General features: G+C 30.6%; 1 protein-coding gene across 1 annotated transcript; it reads left to right on the forward strand.

The window, feature by feature from the left end:
* Positions 1 to 7,844: 7,844 nt before the first annotated feature.
* Positions 7,845 to 15,954, forward strand: LOC113713868 (oligopeptide transporter 4-like). The gene is made up of 6 exons (XM_027237678.2): positions 7,845 to 8,426; positions 9,712 to 9,809; positions 13,526 to 14,128; positions 14,259 to 14,511; positions 14,707 to 14,889; positions 15,115 to 15,954. Exons 1-6 carry the CDS (start codon positions 7,887 to 7,889, stop codon positions 15,730 to 15,732), a joined length of 2,295 nt encoding a protein of 764 aa, XP_027093479.1. The 5' UTR covers positions 7,845 to 7,886; the 3' UTR covers positions 15,733 to 15,954.
* Positions 15,955 to 18,795: the final 2,841 nt, after the last annotated feature.

Here is an 18,795-nt window from a genome sequence, read left to right on the forward strand (position 1 = left end):
ATTTTTTAAAATTTCTACAATAAGCTACAGTAAGTTTTAGACAAACTCTCAAAAAATTCACTTTCTTCATTTCTGGGACATGTTTAATCACGTCTACACCAAGCATTCATTTCTGGGACATGTTTAATCACGTCTACACCAAGCATTCATTTCTGGTGTCCAAGACCTAGCAGCTGTTCTTCTAACAAAGTCCTAGCAGCTAATCCTTGTTGAATGCCAATGCCATCCAGTACCGTATAATAGCATTAATATATCAAGACTTTTCTGGTGGCAAATGCCAACTTACGTGTAGTAGCTTTATTGGGTGTGGACATTCGAAGGAAATGAGCAAATTGCTACCCGCACGTTTTCTGCAACTTTCGACCGATTATAGGCTCTCCAGCTGCCAAGCACTTTGAACTTCGATTCCGGCTTGCCTGGTTTTGATTATCATTTTCCTTCAAAAAAATCTTTTATGTTTTTTGTGACTATATTTTTTAATCATATTTTTATTTCACATATATAAGATCACTATAATACATTTATCTACGAGAACTCTAGAAAATAATAATTCAAACGGACTCTAAGATTTTCTTTCTTCTTGGTTTCCACTTGTTGATTTTTATTTGGGTGTTTATTCGATTCAAGCCATATAATCATCATATAGTTTCTAATTCTAAGTACAGCCATCCCCCTTTTCCGTTATTCCTAGGTCGATAAGCTGTCCATATCTGATGTTTCCGAAAAATTCCAAGGAGGAAAAACAAGACTTATTTATTTGTCGTACAAGCAGTGGCTCTACTCATTAATGGCTGTCTTTATTAGTGTAAATACAACGATGAATGACTACTCATCACAATCTACATGATTGATAATTTAAGTGCATTTCATACTATTTCTCCGCCAATCCATTCTTGGACAAATACATTTGATAACTGAGTAGACAAGGAGAATAGGACTCAATGTTAATCCTTTTCCATTTCGAAATCATATAAAGTTTTTTTTTTAAAAAAAAAAAAAGCGTGAAAGTGGGTGGAATTTAAAAAGTGGGAATGGAGAAATCATATAGTATAACTTATGCGATCTTGAAAAATAAAATATTATGAGGTCATGTTTGAATTATTGTAAATTTGTACGTCACAAAACAATGATGGCTCAATATATTTGCTATCTAGATGAATTATTGTAACCTAATAGTTTTGTGCATGTTTTCTAATAGTTAGATATGATTGATAATTGGTTCAAATTCCAAGAAAAGTTTAGATCTGGCAATGATAAAGAGAGAAATTATAGACATGAAAAACTGAATATAAAAATTATCAAATTTCTCCAAAAAAGACAAAAAACTAAAAAAAAGAAACTCTCACAAGGAAAAACTCTTAGTATAAAACCCTAAGAAAGATTTTATTGAAGTAAAGAAAACGAAAAAAACTAGAGGGATGGCTTCGTCTTATAGAAAAAGACCAAATTTGTCTAGTTTCTCTCCCATGTGAGAGTTATGAGAGATTTTCACTAAAAGAGTTCTGTAGAGAAGTTGGAAAAAATAATTCAAGAGAGAAGGAGACAACAATCGGTTACCTAAAATAAAACATTTTTTCGTTGTCATACATTTAAGGGATAATTTCAAAAACCTCCCCTGAAATTTTTGACAGTCTCACTCTGCTCTTCTGAAATTTTCAAAATATTAGGGACCTCTCTTGGTAGAACATTAGGTCTCATTGTCTTACATAATCATGGGCGAAATGACTCAAATACCCACATAACTTATTAGATATTTCACAATTATTTGTACAAAATATACTTAAATTAGTTACAAATATGGTTCACTGAATTAATGATAATTTAAAAGTGCAAATAATATCTAAAATACCATGAGAAAAAAGTCACCAAATTCAGGCATCATTTTCTAGTTGATTTATGGCATAGAAAGCTGTAAGAATAAGAGTCACTTCATTTGGAGTAAGAGAAGCAGTGGTTTTTAAACTATATGTGAAGATTGTCACCTTTATTGCAGAGGATTTAAGAGCTCTTTAAATCACATCTTCAGGTTAGTCTCTAAGAATTTTGTACTGAAAATTTTTTATTCTTTGGTAACTTATGTTGATACAGTTGTTATTTGTGTATGGCAGATTATGCTTACCTGATTTTCTATTTTTGAAACCTCCTCTAAAATTTTATTCTTGTTAAATTCCCTAGATACTGTTTATATGAAATCATATATATATATATATAATAAAGTCGTATCCTCATACTTATCCCTTCATATTTTCTCTTTCCTAATTGACTTAACGAGACGGCAAGTAGTTTTCTACGTGACTTACTCCTTTTTTGTTTGGATATATATCAATTCTTATTTCCTGTAAAAATTCTTAATATTATATGATTCTTATTTTCTACCCAAAAAAGGAACCGGAAAGTAATGCGATATAAATAAAAGAGACATAAATCTCCTCTATTAGATATATAGGAATAAATGATAATATATTTTTTTATAGTGTCCTATTCTTTTTTTTTTTAACAGTTTCATCATAGATCCTTTTTATTTTAAGATAAATCTACCCATATATAGAACAACATACAAACAATCAAATTAAAGAAAGTTAGCCCGAGAAAGTTTTTACAAGACTCACAGTCCCCATGCATAATTGATGTATAAAGAGAAATGACACTTCATCTGATTGAAAATTTCTGGAAAAGTCCATAAAGAAAATGGAGTGTCATCAACCAAAGAAATAAAATCCCATTATCATAGCTAAAGAAAGATGAGATAAAACATTAGATATTTGTTGAAGTTTTGCACCCTGAAGGCCCCTACCCGACCCTCCGTCCGTAGTGTCCTCCAATCCAAGAGAAAGGCCTCCGTTCGTCCGTAGTGTCCTCCGCCTGTCTTTTTTTTAACATATTTCGGCTAATAATTCCTTAATCACAATACATCTTTGCCCAGATGGTAGAAAATATTTTGTGTGTGGACCCACATTATAGGAATCCATGCACTTAAAGGACTCGATATAGTGGAGGTGGTATTTTAAAGTCGGTAAAATCTATCTTGATAACGAATTTGTAAATTCATTACGTACAGGTTTATGTACGTGCATAGTACGGGTCACATAAGGTCTTATTTCCTACCCAAAGTTATTTGGGCGATTATGGTTTTATTTCTTATAAGAATTCTTAATATTATAGGATTCTTATTTCCTACCCAAAGTTACGTACTTTAAGTAACTTAAATTAAGATAAACATACTTTTAATGTTCTTATCAATATTTCTTCGTATTCTTATCAATTCTTATTTCCTATGTCTATACTAAATATAGCCTCTAATATATTGATTTCAAGCATCAAATTCATGGTTAGATATTTCCAGTGCAAGCGATTGGCATATTAAAGTATCAATTTTGGGTTTTCACTCCTCTTGATTATCAGATACATCTTCTTTCAATATATATATATATATATATATATTTTTAAAAAGGCATGTTGATCTTCAATTGTAAGAGCTTAGTAACAGATCTTGAATTTTGTTTTTTTTTGTTTTATTTTCTATTTGTTTTGTATGAAGACATAGGATTTAAACAAGTACTTTCATCGTTATTTTTGTAGGATTTTTTCTAACATGTTTGTTAATTGATTTTTGTGATCATACACTACGATGTTTGTTAATTTGTCTTCAGGAAAAACAACCAAAAACAAAAGATACTGGAAAGTAATGCGATATAAATACAAGAGACAAAAATATCTCTATTAGATATATTTGCAAATTCATTAGTTAATTAAAAGACTTTGGCCCTTAATTATAATCTTTACGTATTGTTATACACAAACTTGAATGCGATACATCATTTATTTTTTTTATACTTAGTTATCCTACTTTGCTATCATTCAGTGATAATAGAAAATCAATAAATGCTGATTTGCACGGACAAATCGAGGAGAATATTCAAACAGAAAAAAAAACAAGTTTCTGAATAGTAGAATATTATTTGATACTATTTACTGCACTTTTTATTTATTTTCAAGTTTTTGAATGTTATGATATTGTTGAATGTTATTTTTTCTATTTTTAAATTATAATTCACTGAATTAGATATTCAAATTTATATTATAAGAATACTTTACATTACAATGCACACATAGTAATATACTTAAGACAAGTTATAATAAATTATACATTAAATATGTATTTTATATCGACATTTTTATAAATTGACTAAAGTTCATTATTTTTCGACGATTCCCATTCAATGAACGGGTACAAAACTAGTTATCTCACTAATGCAAGACTTGAGGGAATTTGTTGTACCAGGCTGTTTTCTCTCTCTATCTCCCAAAATTTTTTTTATTGTTTGTCCTTTTGAATTAGGTTGGATTTGGTACTAGATACTTACTTCTAGGGATGTCTCTAATATTTTGAAAACCTCACAGGAGGGGAGTGCGGCTATGAGAAATCTCAAGGGGGTTTCTAAAATTCTCCGTACATCATTAGATGCAAAAATTGAAATTGAAATTAAAAATAGGAAAAATTGTCCAAAACGTCCCTCACATTTTGTAAAATAACTTTTTTCGTCCTTCACTTTTAAAAGTGTAATTTTATATCCCTTACATATTCACATCGGTCAAATTTAGTCCCTAACTAGGTTTCCGATCATTTTTTGGCCGGAATCCATCATGTGCAAGGCAAGTGATCATTTTTTAAGGGTAAATTTGTCAAATTATATTTTACATAATTTGATCTATAATCCTCCACATTTTATAAAATAATTTTTTTCATCCTTCACATTTTATAAAATGATTTTTTTATTCCTTACATTTCGCAAAATGAATTTCTTTATCCCTCATATTTCAAAAAATGAAATTTTCATTTCTCACTAATTATGTGTGTGAATACATTTTTTTTAAACACATGTATATGTCTATTTGATTTTGCTTAATAATAATAGCATAAACACATGTATGTAATTGGGGCCAACTTGTAGGCTATCATCTCTTTTTTATGATTATGACTAATATTTACCAATAGAACCTTAATTTGCATATTCTTTTTGTATTTTGACCGAAAATAGCTTTATTGGCCAACTTGATAATGAATGCAAGATTTTTTACTAGCTAATACCAGATGGAATCAAATGATCACGTATAATATATGGTATTCGTATTGTTAAGTGAAATCAAATAGATACATACATATATTTATGCTATTCGTATTATTAAGCAAAATCAAATAGACATATACATGTGTTTAAACAAAATGTATTCACACACATATATATTTTTTAGAGTTTCCCTCACACACATAATTAGTGAGGGATGGAAATATTCTTTTTTTGAAATGTGAGGGATGAAAAAATTATTTTATAAAATCTGAGGGAAGAAAATTTTGTTTTATAAAATGTGGAGGACTATAGATTAGATTATGTAAAATATAATTTGACAAATTTACCCTTTAAAAATGATCACGTGCCTTGCACGTGGTGAATTCCGGTGAAAAAATGATCGGAAACCTAGTTAGAAACTAAATTTGACCGATGTAAATATTTAAGGGATATAAAATTACACTTTTAAAAGTGAGGGACGAAAAAAGTCATTTTACAAAATATGAGGGACATTTTGGACGATTTTCCCTTAAAAATATTTTAATTGTCATGAATCATGTACACTGTAACACTTAGGGGGCGCTTGGTTCAAGCTTAAGAATTGGAATTGTAATTGGAATCATACAAAAAAACTTAGTATGGGTTTTGGACAAAGGTATGATTACAAATGGGGGTGCTTGGTAAATATTGGTAAGGAATGGGTATCAAATTTAATAATCAATTTTTTACCTTTAATTTCTTTTTTCTTTTCATATCTTTCTTCTTCCTCGTTCAAATGCTTTTCCCACATACCCATCCACAATATATATATTCATATATAAATATTAATTTTCTGTTTAAAATATATTTATAAATATTTATAAATATATTTTATATTTATATTTATATAAATATATAAATATATTTATTTATATATATATTTATATAATTTTATAAATATATTTATTTATATATATTTATATAAATTTATAAATATATTTATTTCAATTTTGTTTTATAATATGTATATTAATATATAATAATATGTATATTTCAATTATGTATATTATATATATAAATTATAGTAATATTAATATGTATATTTCAATTATGTATATTATATCAATTGAAATAAATAATATATATTTATATATAAATATTTTTGTTTAAAATATATTTATGTATATATTTATAAATTTATTTATATTTATATTTACATAAATATATAAATATATTTATTTATATATTTATATATTTATATAAATTTATAAATATATTTATTTCAATTTTGTTTTATAACATGTATATTAATATATATTAATATGTATATTTCAATTATGTATATTATATATATAAATTATAGTAATATTAATATGTATATTTCAATTATGTATATTATATCAATTGAAATAAATAATATATATTTATATATAAATATTTTTGTTTAAAAAATATTTATGTATATATTTATAAATTTATTTATATTTATATTTACATAAATATATAAATATATTTATTTATATATTGATATAAATTTATAAATATATTTATAAATATATTTATATAAATTTATAAATATATTTATTTCAATTTTGTTTTATAACATGTATATTAATATATATTAATATGTATATTTCAATTATGTATATTATATATATAAATTATAGTAATATTAATATGTCAATTATGTATATTATATATATTATATCAATTGAAAAAATAATATATATTTATATATAAATATTTTTGTTTAAAATATATATAACAAAAATATTTATACATTTATATTTATATATTTATTTCAATTTTGTTTTATAATATGTATATTAACATATATTAATATGTATATTTCAATTAATATTTATATTTTATTATATATATAAATTATATTAATATTAATATGTATATTAGATATTATATCAATTGAAATAAATAGATATATTTATATATAAGTATATAAATATATAAATATATATTTCAATTTTTTTATAATTTATATATTAATATATATTAATATATGTATATTAAATATATATTAATATACATATAAATATATATTAATATACATATTATAAAACAAAATTGAAATAAAAAATATTATATATATAAATAAATAAATATTAATATATAGAAACAGAGCCAATATATATTTTTAAAAAATCCCAAAAATAATTTTTTTTTTAAAGATTTTGGAATCAAATGTGTGATTCATCAAAACCCTCCAATCTACTTGGGTATTGAGAGTGACTGATTTTTCATGAATCATTCCAAGATTTCAAAACCTATACCCATTAGCCAAACAACAATTTTGGGGCTCAATCCAATTCTTGATTCCTATACCCTCCAACCAAGCAACAATTTTGGGGCTCAATCTTGATTCTTATGGTATGAAACAAAATCCAACGACAAGTCAGAAAATACAGAACTAACAAGTTGAGATGATTCCCATGCACATTAATATCCATCCTCAAATTTGACTATTTATTCCTAGGCACCTACAGCCTACTTGATCTTAAGCAATTGAATGGCCGAATAGTTGCTTTCCCATTAACCTCACGTCAACTATTTCGTCGTCATGACACTTGCTTTAAACTACTCACTTATTAGTAAACCATTACTGTAACCTTCCATCAACCAAATGCAAAACAAACAAAAAGAATCTCTGTTCGATTTATTTTTTCCCAAAAAAAAAAGAGTAAATTCTGTCTCAATCTGTAGTTCCCTTCTTTCCTTACACGCTATATATAAACATGTACTTAGACGATTGTTTCCCCATGCCCAAATAAAAAAAAAAAAACCAAAACTGGTCTCTTTTATCATTTCTCCTAGTTCCAAAGAATGAGTGAAGTAGTGGGAAATATAGAAGAACAAAGAATACCCGAAGAAGATATTGACAATAATAACAAGATTACTGGCGCAGCGGATGAAGATGAGCTTTCGCCAATAGAGGAGGTTCGTTTAACCGTACCCAACACAGACGACCCGAATCAACCAGTATGGACTTTTCGGATGTGGGTCTTGGGTATCATCTCCTGCACACTTCTCTCATTTCTGAACCAGTTCTTCTCTTACCGGAGGGAGACAGTGATCATAACCCAGATCCCAGTTGTGGTGGCAACTCTCCCCACCGGACGCTTCATGGCTGCTGTGCTACCCACCACCCAGTTCCGGCTACCCGGGTTTGGGTCCAGGAAGTTTTCGCTTAACCCGGGTCCGTTTAACATGAAGGAGCACGTCCTTATATCCATTTTTGCTAATGCTGGCACTGCTTTTGGAAACGGGTCTGCCTATGCTGTTGGGATAGTTGACCTCGTCATTGCCTTTTATCGAAGAAAAATTTCTTTCTTTGCTGCTTGGCTTCTTATCATCACAACCCAGGTGCGCGCGCGCGCGTTTTATATATATATTTGCATTTTTACATTGCATAGGATTCATGTTTTCTTGTCATACAATTTTTTGGTTGATACGAGACTTTGCATGTTGCTTGTGCCTTGCAAAATGTTTCGTCAGATTTTGCATGAAAGAATTTATTAGCCGCCGACCTTTTTTTAAATTTTAATCCCAACAAGTGTTTGAGTCAAACAAAAATGTAGAAAGGAAGGTTCCAATTTCCTAGTCCTCATCTTGAGCAAGCATTGATGTCGATCATAAAGTTTTCATGCAAAATTTTCACATTTACATTTTTTTTTCTTGAAAATTTGTTTAGTCTGGTAAAGAATCCAATGGAAAGCATTTTTGACTACTTCTTCTGTTTATTGTTTCTACGGTTTTTGATGCAGTCATGAGCATGAACCAAGATGCTTCTTGCAAAGCAGTCCTTCTATTTAGATTAAAACATACGCAAGAACTGGCTAACCATCCAAAAGAGGCAGGAATATATACACTTAACCCCCTGTACTTAGAATATATACACTTTACCTCCTACTGAGATTAAATTTTAGAATTCCGTACAAAAATTTAGTGAACTAACATTAATGCCCATATATATATTATTTGTATGGACAACTTTTGTCCATTAGGCAGGAATATTGGCGCCTAAATTATGAAACTTCATGTAACATTTTAAAAAAAGAAAATAAAAAGACTAAATAATCTTAAATGTCATCGGCAACAAGTTAAAAACTTCTAAAACTCTTCCAAAACTATTACTTCTGCAAATCATGATTCCTCTTGTAAGATTACAATTGGTGGCCTTTAATCGATGAAGCATCAACGAGATTTAAGGTGGAAGTACATCTTATCTCTCGAAGTATTTTCCTTCTTGATTGAGCATTTTGATGAAATATGAGATGGGTATGAGGCTTTATGCATCTTCTACTATCTAGTTGCTTTTCTAATTTGTGTATTTTGTTTGAATTCCTGGATGTTTATCAAATTATACAATGATTGAATAGCGTGCTTCTTTCATTTGGAATGTGCAAAAGTTCAAGTTGCTCCTTTATATATAGCCAGATATGTAAAGAATACTGAGCAACAGTTAACAAAGTGATCGTTGGGATAGTATTACAAATTGTGCTCCATATGTAAAAATTTTAGTGTTTGTTTCCGAAGTACAGCCGGCGAAGTGTTACTCACCCCCAAGTTCAGGCGGGTAAAGTGTAATTAACCCTATTTTTTTATTTGGAAAACCTTTAATAGGTTGATGTTAACGTTGGGTGGGCAGGTTTTGGGCTACGGATGGGCTGGGCTTCTAAGGAAATACGTGGTTGAGCCGGCACACATGTGGTGGCCCAGCAATCTTGTCCAGATCTCCCTGTTTCGGTATGTTTCACGTACTATAATAAATTTTTTTTGGTAGAAGATTTCTGCATGATGTTCGTGTTCCACACTAATAATTTCACCTTGAAAGTAGAGCTTTTAACGAGTCTAATTGAGTCCAACACTTGGTGTATAGGCTTTGTTTGTTTGTGTGATATATAAAACAAGTTAATTTATATAAATATTTGGGGTTCGAATTGAATTCAACTTGTTAAACTAAATGAGTCAAATTCATTTAATTATATTCTTTATTTTACAAAATAAATAATACTAATTTTATTTACAATTACTTTTTTAATGAAAAATACAAGGCATTTATATATATATATATATTTAATAATGTTAAATGTATTTATACTTGTATTTACGTATTTTTCTAATTAAATATGAGTTCACGAACCTATTAGAATAGTTCATGAATAGGTTTGTGTTTGACTCGATTATCAAACGAACCTAATAATGTTCGAGCTCGATTCGTCTATTATATGATGGAACTGTTTTAAAACTCAAAGGAGTCGAAGGCGAACTTGTTAGCAAATGAATTCATTAAAAGCTCTATTTGAAAGCAACTCCTCTGTCTAAGTCGCCCCACTTTGATTTATACACTAAATTTCAAAAGTTACAAGGCTAAAATTCTCCTTTAACTGAAGACCTGAGCACGCTAGACACAAAGAGCACATAGTTTAGAAAATTGAGATTATAAAATATATAATATTATATTTGTAGATTTTCTCTGTTATCACAAATGATAAAAGGGATTTTCTCTGTCTATCTCATGGTTTTCCTACATCCAGATCTCATATCTTAGGTCTTCATACCCAAAACAAGCAGATTATGTCGAAAGTATTTTTCGCACAAATTTGTATCGTTGATAATAGTTTTCTGTCATTGTTGCTACATGCTTAATTTTGTTGACCTTAACATTTTTGTTTTTCTTTCTTGACTTTGTTGATGAGAAGATCTTAGGTACGCACAGTGACCGAGCCAGGATTTTTTTTTAGGGGGGCCAAAATTTTTTCTAATAAAATTATCTTAATATATTATGTTCAAAATAATTTTCTTCTATTGAAATATATGACATCTAAAAATATCAAATATTAAATTTAATTATAAAGGTATGTCTATTCATAAATATGCGGTACAGCCATAACAAAATTAACAAAAAGGATAACTTTTGATTAAATATCTTATAACATCACAAACCATCCAATTTGCACATTATGAGAAGATGCTCTCCAATATGTCATCTATGCAATATATATATATATAACCATGTAATATAAATGTAACTATTTTCAATTGAAAAAAGATAAAAGTTATGTTAACATACTTTGAAATTTCAACATCTTTTCTTAGAAGTAAATTGAGCTCTACGCTCTTTCATAGAACTAAATTCATCTATGATTGAATCACTACTAAATTTTTTAGCAACTTCCTTTTCTATATACATAGTTAGACAATCATTCAAGAAATTATCTTCCATCTTGTTTTGGAGGTTTATCTTAATTATTTTCATAATTGAAAATGCCCGCTCTGTAGTTGCAGTTGATACAGGAAGAGTAAAAACAAGTCTAATCAATCTATCAATAAGAGGATATATCACTGATTTTCTTGTCTTCACCAAGCCTTGACATGACTCATTAATACCAGATAATTCTTGCAATTCAGGATGAAGTTCTATTGTTAGACGTACTAGTTCTTGCTCCATAAAATCATTCGGATAGAAGTTCTCTGCAAGTTTACAAATATCATCAATTTTGAATAGCATAAATCCATTTCTAGGATCTAAAGTAGTTCTCAAAACAAGCAATTCCATGGTATGATCATTAAACCTGCTATGTAATTCTTGCAATTGACAATCAATTGTTGCAAGAAATATATCCACTCGATAATAATGCTCGACACTAATCTTATCATGATGACTTTGAGATCTGCCACGTCTTGCAATATATTGAGCATTCATACATGGGATATCAATTTGATGTTGCTCACAAAATAATTTAACTTTCACCAAGAAATCATCCCATCCCCAATCTCGAAAATTCTTTAGCAGCTTTGTTGTGCTTGAGACAAGATGCATTGCATTCAAAATATCTTGAGATTTACGTTGCAATGCTATACAAAAGATATGAGTAATTTCCATAATGTCTTTCATAAGATACAAAGTGAAAACAAACTTAAAGGATAACAACTGATTCAAAGCAAAATTTGCATCTCCACGTTGAGAGTATGAACCTCCATCTACTGCAATGTTACTTAAAATCACACAAGTAGCATTGAACATTTTCAGTAAACTAGAAATAGAATCCAAATGAGAACCCCAACGAGTATCTCCAGTTCATTTTAAAGTGCCAATTTGATTAAGCCCCCTTCCAGTTTCAAGTTCACCATTAGCAATCTTAGTAGCAACTTCAATTGCTTGAGCCTCCTTTAATTCATCATTACGTTTGCTAGATGCAGTAACAATGTTGATAATGAAAACTAAATTGGAGAAGAATTGGTGAACAGAAGCTACTTCTCTAGAAGCTGCAACTAAAGCAAGTTAAAGCCTATGAACCAAACAATGAATGTAATAGGCATATGGACATTCGTGGAAAATTAGAGCTTGCAAGCCATTCCATTCAAAGATGACTAATTCATATATATATATATCAACTCTCATAATATAAACTAAAATTGTAAACTTTAGGGGGGGCCAATTTTATTTTACACACATATTTACATATTATGAATTAAAATTCTCAAAACTTAGGGGGGGCCATGGCCCCCTCTGCCCCCCTTGGCTCCATCATTGGGTACGCACACCTCACATCAATGTGGAAAACTAATGAAAGCTTTGCCTGTAGTCCAAACCCTTATGAATGGCCCTAATCATGCCCCTTGATTAGTGCCTAAAACTTGGAAATGTCAAATCTCAGCCCTTATTTTCCAAATCCAGTGTCTGTCTTCATGGTCGTGAACATCACAAGGTCCAAAATATCAGCTTTATGTTTCCTAATTTTTTCCAACTCCCTTTTTTTTTTTTTTTCTCTCTGGTACCATTTTCAAACTCTTGATATGATCAAGTATAACGTCTCCAGTTCACCCTCCAAGGCTGTAGGCTGTTATGATCAGGTGTCAGATAGAAAATCTTCTTGAAACCTGTCCTGCTCTTCTTAACTTAGTACCTAGAATCATAGAAGGAATCACAAATTTACTTTGACAGAGCGGATCTTAATCATCTAAACTTAGGTATATAACACAAGATATTTTCAAGTTTTATGTGGGGGACAAAAGTTTAAGTTTATAAAGAATATCTAAAAAATTTTAATTTTCTAAATGAGGAAAATTTAATTTTTTCCGTCCCCTAGTTCCACTTGTGCCTGGAAGTTACCAATGGTGTCGAGTAAGAAATGCAATGGAACAAAGAAGTTTAGAAACTGTTAAAATTTTGAGATTTTTTAAATTTTTTTGTGTATTTACATTCTTTCCATTTTGTTGTCATGCAACGAATAACAGAATGCAGTAAAAATACTTCCAACTGGAAAATTTGCATAAGATATATGATCATAAATTAGTGAAGACGCCTGTCTACTTTGAGTTTGAGAAGAAATGGAAACTTCTGGCAAGTCCTTCCCATGTAAAGCAAATTAGTGGGAAGACCTGAGTGCTCAAGTATCTTTTACACTGCATAAACAATTTGTAGTGAAACAAGAAATTTGCACTATTGACTATTACAGGGCACTGCATGAGGAAGAAGATGCAGATGGCAATGAAAATGGGGAGAGAAATGGCAATAAGCGACAAACTTCACGCACAAAATTCTTTGTGGTAGCATTGGTTTGTAGTTTTATCTGGTACTTGGTTCCAGGGTTCTTATTCCAGGCTCTGTCAAGCATTTCATGGGTATGCTGGGCGTATCCCAATTCAGTCACCGCTCAGCAACTAGGATCAGGCTTGAAAGGATTAGGACTTGGAGCCTTCACATTGGACTGGTCAACAGTGGCTTCCTTCCTGTTCAGCCCTCTCATTTCTCCCTTCTTTGCTATTGCCAATGTTTTTGTTGGCTATGTGTTGGTTGTGTATGTTGTAATTCCTATATCTTACTGGGGACTTAATGTGTGCAATGCCAAAAACTTTCCAATATTTTCTTCAGAGCTTTTCACCGCACAAGGTCAGGAGTACAACATATTAGCAATTGTTAATCAGAAGTTTGAATTGGATAAAGTGCAGTATGAGCAACAAGGGAGAATTAACTTCAGCACTTTTTTTGCTCTCGCATATGGATTTGGATTCGCCACCATTGCCTCTACTCTCACTCATGTTGCCTTGTTTTATGGGAGGTAACCTTCTCTAATTTTGCTGACTTTCTATTCTTGGTAATTTTAGCTTTTGTCCATGTTAGATTAGTGAATGCTTAATCACCTTTTCTCTGGCCCTGAATATATCTAACAGCTATTTGTAATATGACAGAGAGATATATGACCGTTATCGAGCTTCTTCAAATGCAAGGCCAGATATTCACACTAGATTGATGAGAAAGTACAAAGACATTCCTAACATGTGGTTTATCGTGCTTCTTTCGGCGACACTTATTGTTTCTCTTGCACTCTGCATTTTCTTGAAAAAAGAAGTCCAGATGCCTTATTGGGGACTTCTACTTGCGGCTGCCGTTTCTTTCCTGTTTACCCTCCCCATCAGCATCATCACTGCAACAACTAATCAGGTAATACTGAAATCCATCTGCAGCTTTCATTTTCATTTCCTTTGTTAGTCGATTATGCACTCACTTACAGTAGGCAGCTTCTTGTCATCTTAGATTATACTGATTTTGATTCTCTTAAGAATGCTACAAGAGATTGTGTTGGTCAATTAGCAAAAAATTAATCTAGCTAACTGAATTTTGATGTTTGTATCACAGACTCCAGGTCTAAATATAATCACAGAGTATCTCATGGGAGTCATGTATCCTGGAAAACCCACTGCAAATGTCGCTTTTAAGACCTATGGTTACATGAGCATGACTCAAGCAATCTCCTTTCTGAGCGATTTCAAGCTCGGCCACTATATGAAGATCCCTCCAAGATCAATGTTCTTGGTTCAGGTACTAACTCAATAGATTGTATTAAGTTATTGACAACTTGCTTTTCCTTAACTGTTAATAGGATCTGTAACTTTGAGCTTTCGTTGGCTGATAATCAGATGTTTAGGCAACTTCATATGTGATTATCAACATAAGAAAGATGGCATACGTTAGATTCATAATAAGATCTGAATACTTCCATTTGCAATTAATCAACTAAATCTTTATGTCGGTTTGCATTTCCAGTTCCTTGGGACTATAATTGCTGGAACAGTTAATCTTGGTGTAGCATGGTGGCTGTTGCATACGGTTGAAGACATATGCCACCAGGATATGACATCAAACAGTCCTTGGACATGTCCCGGTGATCGAGTTTTCTTTGATGCCTCTGTCATCTGGGGTTTGGTTGGTCCAAAACGAATTTTCGGCCCTCATGGCAATTATTCAGCACTTAACTGGTTCTTCCTTGGAGGATTACTAGGACCACTTGCAATATGGCTCTTGCACAAACAATTCCCAAAGCAGACCTGGATTCCTCTTATTAACCTTCCAGTAGTCCTTGGTGCAGCTGCTGATATGCCACCTGCAACCGCATTGAACTACAATTCTTGGATTTTGGTAGGAACAATCTTCAATTTCCTTGTCTTCAGGTATAGAAAGAAATGGTGGCAGAGGTACAACTACATTCTTTCCGCGGCATTAGATGCTGGAGTGGCTGTCATGGCAGTTCTGCTTCACTTCACTGTTGGCATGGAGAACAGAAGCATATCCTGGTGGGGTAACAATAACCCTGAGCATTGTGACTTGGCAACTTGTCCTACTGCTAAAGGCATATCTGTGGACGGCTGTCCTACATTTCACTGATTACTGTATTGCTTCCCCATAGTTTGAAAGTTGTAAGATAGAGCTTGAGCTTTGGAAAAATTACCACACAGAGCTGTGTATAGATAGAATCTTCTTAAGTTGCTCTATAAGCAATGGCGTTTTAGCTCATATTGAATGCTGAAGGATTTTTTTCTTGCTCCTGCATATGCTTTAAGTTGTAAGCGTCTAGCAGCAATTTACTTGTTGAAGTAGTTTTGTCCACGCGAAAGAAGTTTGGCTTAGCAAATTAGCATACATTACGAGAAAATTTTTTTTTTTGCTGTCAAAGTGTACCGTATTAGGTATTTAGGTATGAGTTTATCTACAAAAAATGATACAGTATAATTAAACGATAAATACAAATATGAAAACCCCTAAATATATCAGAGTGTAGACCATTTTTAACTTGCGTCTATCATATAACTCATATGTTGCTTAGTATTGGATTTTCCATTACATAAATTCTCTATTTCTAAATTCAATAGACTTTCTTACCATTTTATGATATATAATTCAAACCTTCTTGTTACATTTAAAGTAACTGATATTTGTCGTTTTTGCTTTTATAATATAGCCTTTTTCACATGTAAACTATGAAAAATTTCAAGTAATTTTGCGTTTTGAGAAAGTGCAAAAATTCATGCAATATAGAAATATCTACATTGTAGCTTTATCCTACCAAATTGAATTTAGCCACCTCGTTTTGTTGGGGAAAAAAAAAAGAATTTAGCCACCTAAAAAAAAGGCGATATATGCACCAAACATGAAGAAAGATGGAGTAATCAACAAATAGCCTCCCAAATGGGGCAACATTTTGAATTGCTACTCAATCCTTGAACAATAAGAGCATAACTACAGAAGTTTCCCATGTCAGCATCTATGTGGACGCCCATTTGGACTTGTGCTGCATGCATAAATGTCCCTAAATATTTAAGAACTAAGGACAATGGGTACGTCTGGAATCTGGATTACGTATTTTTTTAAAATATTATTTACTTGTATCGTATATATATATTTTAATTATTATATATATATAAATTTCAAATATAAAGAAAAAAAATCTCATGTTGATTTTCTTTTGTCGGGAATATATTTGGGTAGTTAACTTTGTAGCGGGATACACAATGAATAGGATTAATCTCATCTTGCATATCTCCTATTCTTTTAATTTGTTTTCAAAAATTTTTTCTAACAAGGGAGGGATGGAATTTAAAAAGCATGGGGAGGAAAAGTAATTTAGAAGAGTTTTAATTTTAACTACTAGATCAAGACCTTCTTGACCTCTTACACTTTTAATTAATTCTTGATAAAGAGTATGTTTGTATAGAGGTTTAATTGCAAAATTTTTTCATTGCATCTAAACACGTTTTCTAACTATCTTTTATTTTTTTCAGCTACCTTTTTATCTCATTCACATCACACTACAAAAATTGCTACAGTATTTTGTGTCAAAATATTATTCCAAATATCTCCTATTGTATTTGCATTAATGCACTCTTACAGAAAGCTAATGAAAAATGCTGACATGCAAAGCCACAAAAAGAAAAGAAAAATTGAATAAGATACCCGATTTTAGTTTGGTGACTTTTTTTTTGTTATTCTTTTTTTCCAAAGGAATCAATAATGGTTCTCCACCTATGACTCAAACCAGTGATTTACTGGCCCACGTAAAGCGAATTGAATTGATCTTCGTTATCAATTTTGGTGACCTTGACTAAAAATAATTCTTAATCAAATTTTTATCAGTTTCATCTTTGGTTTTTTTCTAGATATGTACTATCAAATAACCTTCATTTTACTTTCATCTTCCGACTATGTTACCGCATAATTACCAGACGTAGTCAGGATTTTCAGTAGAGAGTTTCATGTTTAGTAACTTCTTGTACAACCTAGAAATGACAACAACAACGTAAATGAGGATAATAATATTGACTCTAATGTTTTCACAGTTAATACATACAAAAGTATGTATATATGTACAGACACTGAGGAATATAAGATTTTCCATTAGTTTCTCGTTTATATTAATTGTGGAAAAGGTTTTCATTTAAGTCTCAAAAATACTACTTCTAATGGTTAGCTTCTTCGCGACGTGGATGGTTATTTTGGTGACTACTAAATTTAGACAGGAACTTATTTTGGTTAAAAAGGTGGATAAATGAAACAGATTCCCACTAAAAATTAGAGAGTTACAATAGTTTCTACCTTTTTCTACAAATTTTCTGTATCTAATCATTTACAAGAAGTAATTAGAAAAGAAAAAGAACCTGAAATTGAAAAGTAGATTTTACTACTTTTGGAATTTTTATTGTTGAGTGCTTGTCAATACACCTATTTTTGTTCAAGATTACCATGTGCATCAGTGCATGTATACGCCCATATTAATTTCTCAAAAAATTACAACCTAAGATTAAAATGATATGAAGAAGGCATACATACAAAGCAGGGAATAAAAAAAGAATTAATCTTTTTTATACTAATAGTGTATATGCTATCAGCCTTGAATTAATAATAACTATTCAAAATTGAATTTAAAATTTAACTTTTGCACATATATCATGATCTAACGATGATAGTGTATACACTGTATATAAGATTTACTCATAAAATAATTCATTAATTTGGAGTCTTTAAATGGAAACCATGCTCTGATACTAACTTTTTTGGAGAATGATAACGCATAAATAACCCGCCATTGAAATAGTAATATCTCTTATATTTATAAAAGGAAAGGGTGGTTACAATAGAAATAACGAAACAATTAGCATATGAATTACCATTTATCGGAAAATCATGTGCTAAAGTTATTAAACAAGAATGAAACTCTAAAAGTATATTATTTCAGAAAAGAAAATTATTATAAGAAAGTGAATATCAATTAGGAGTAGAAGAGATGAGTGATTCTAGAAAAATACTGTTGATATCAAAATCTCAATCAATTAGGGAATCTGTGTATGTCAGTAAGCTGATGATGGGAGTAAGGGAAAATTAGGGAGAGAGTAATTACGGACAGATATGATAGATGTTAGAACAATAAATTTCAAATAAATAGGTCTAATACCA

Source organism: Coffea arabica, chromosome 10c (assembly GCF_036785885.1).
Source record: "Coffea arabica cultivar ET-39 chromosome 10c, Coffea Arabica ET-39 HiFi, whole genome shotgun sequence".
NCBI lineage: Eukaryota > Viridiplantae > Streptophyta > Magnoliopsida > Gentianales > Rubiaceae > Coffea > Coffea arabica.

Excerpts from the sequence above, each read along its gene's own strand:
- LOC113713868 (XM_027237678.2), top strand. The coding sequence starts at position 7,887 with ATGAGTGAAGTAGTGGGAAATATAGAAGAACAAAGAATACCCGAAGAA. Across the intron at positions 8,427-9,711 it reads TTCTTATCATCACAACCCAG|GTTTTGGGCTACGGATGGGC; the intron begins GTGCGCGCGCGC and ends TTGGGTGGGCAG. Across the intron at positions 14,890-15,114 it reads GATCAATGTTCTTGGTTCAG|TTCCTTGGGACTATAATTGC; the intron begins GTACTAACTCAA and ends TTGCATTTCCAG.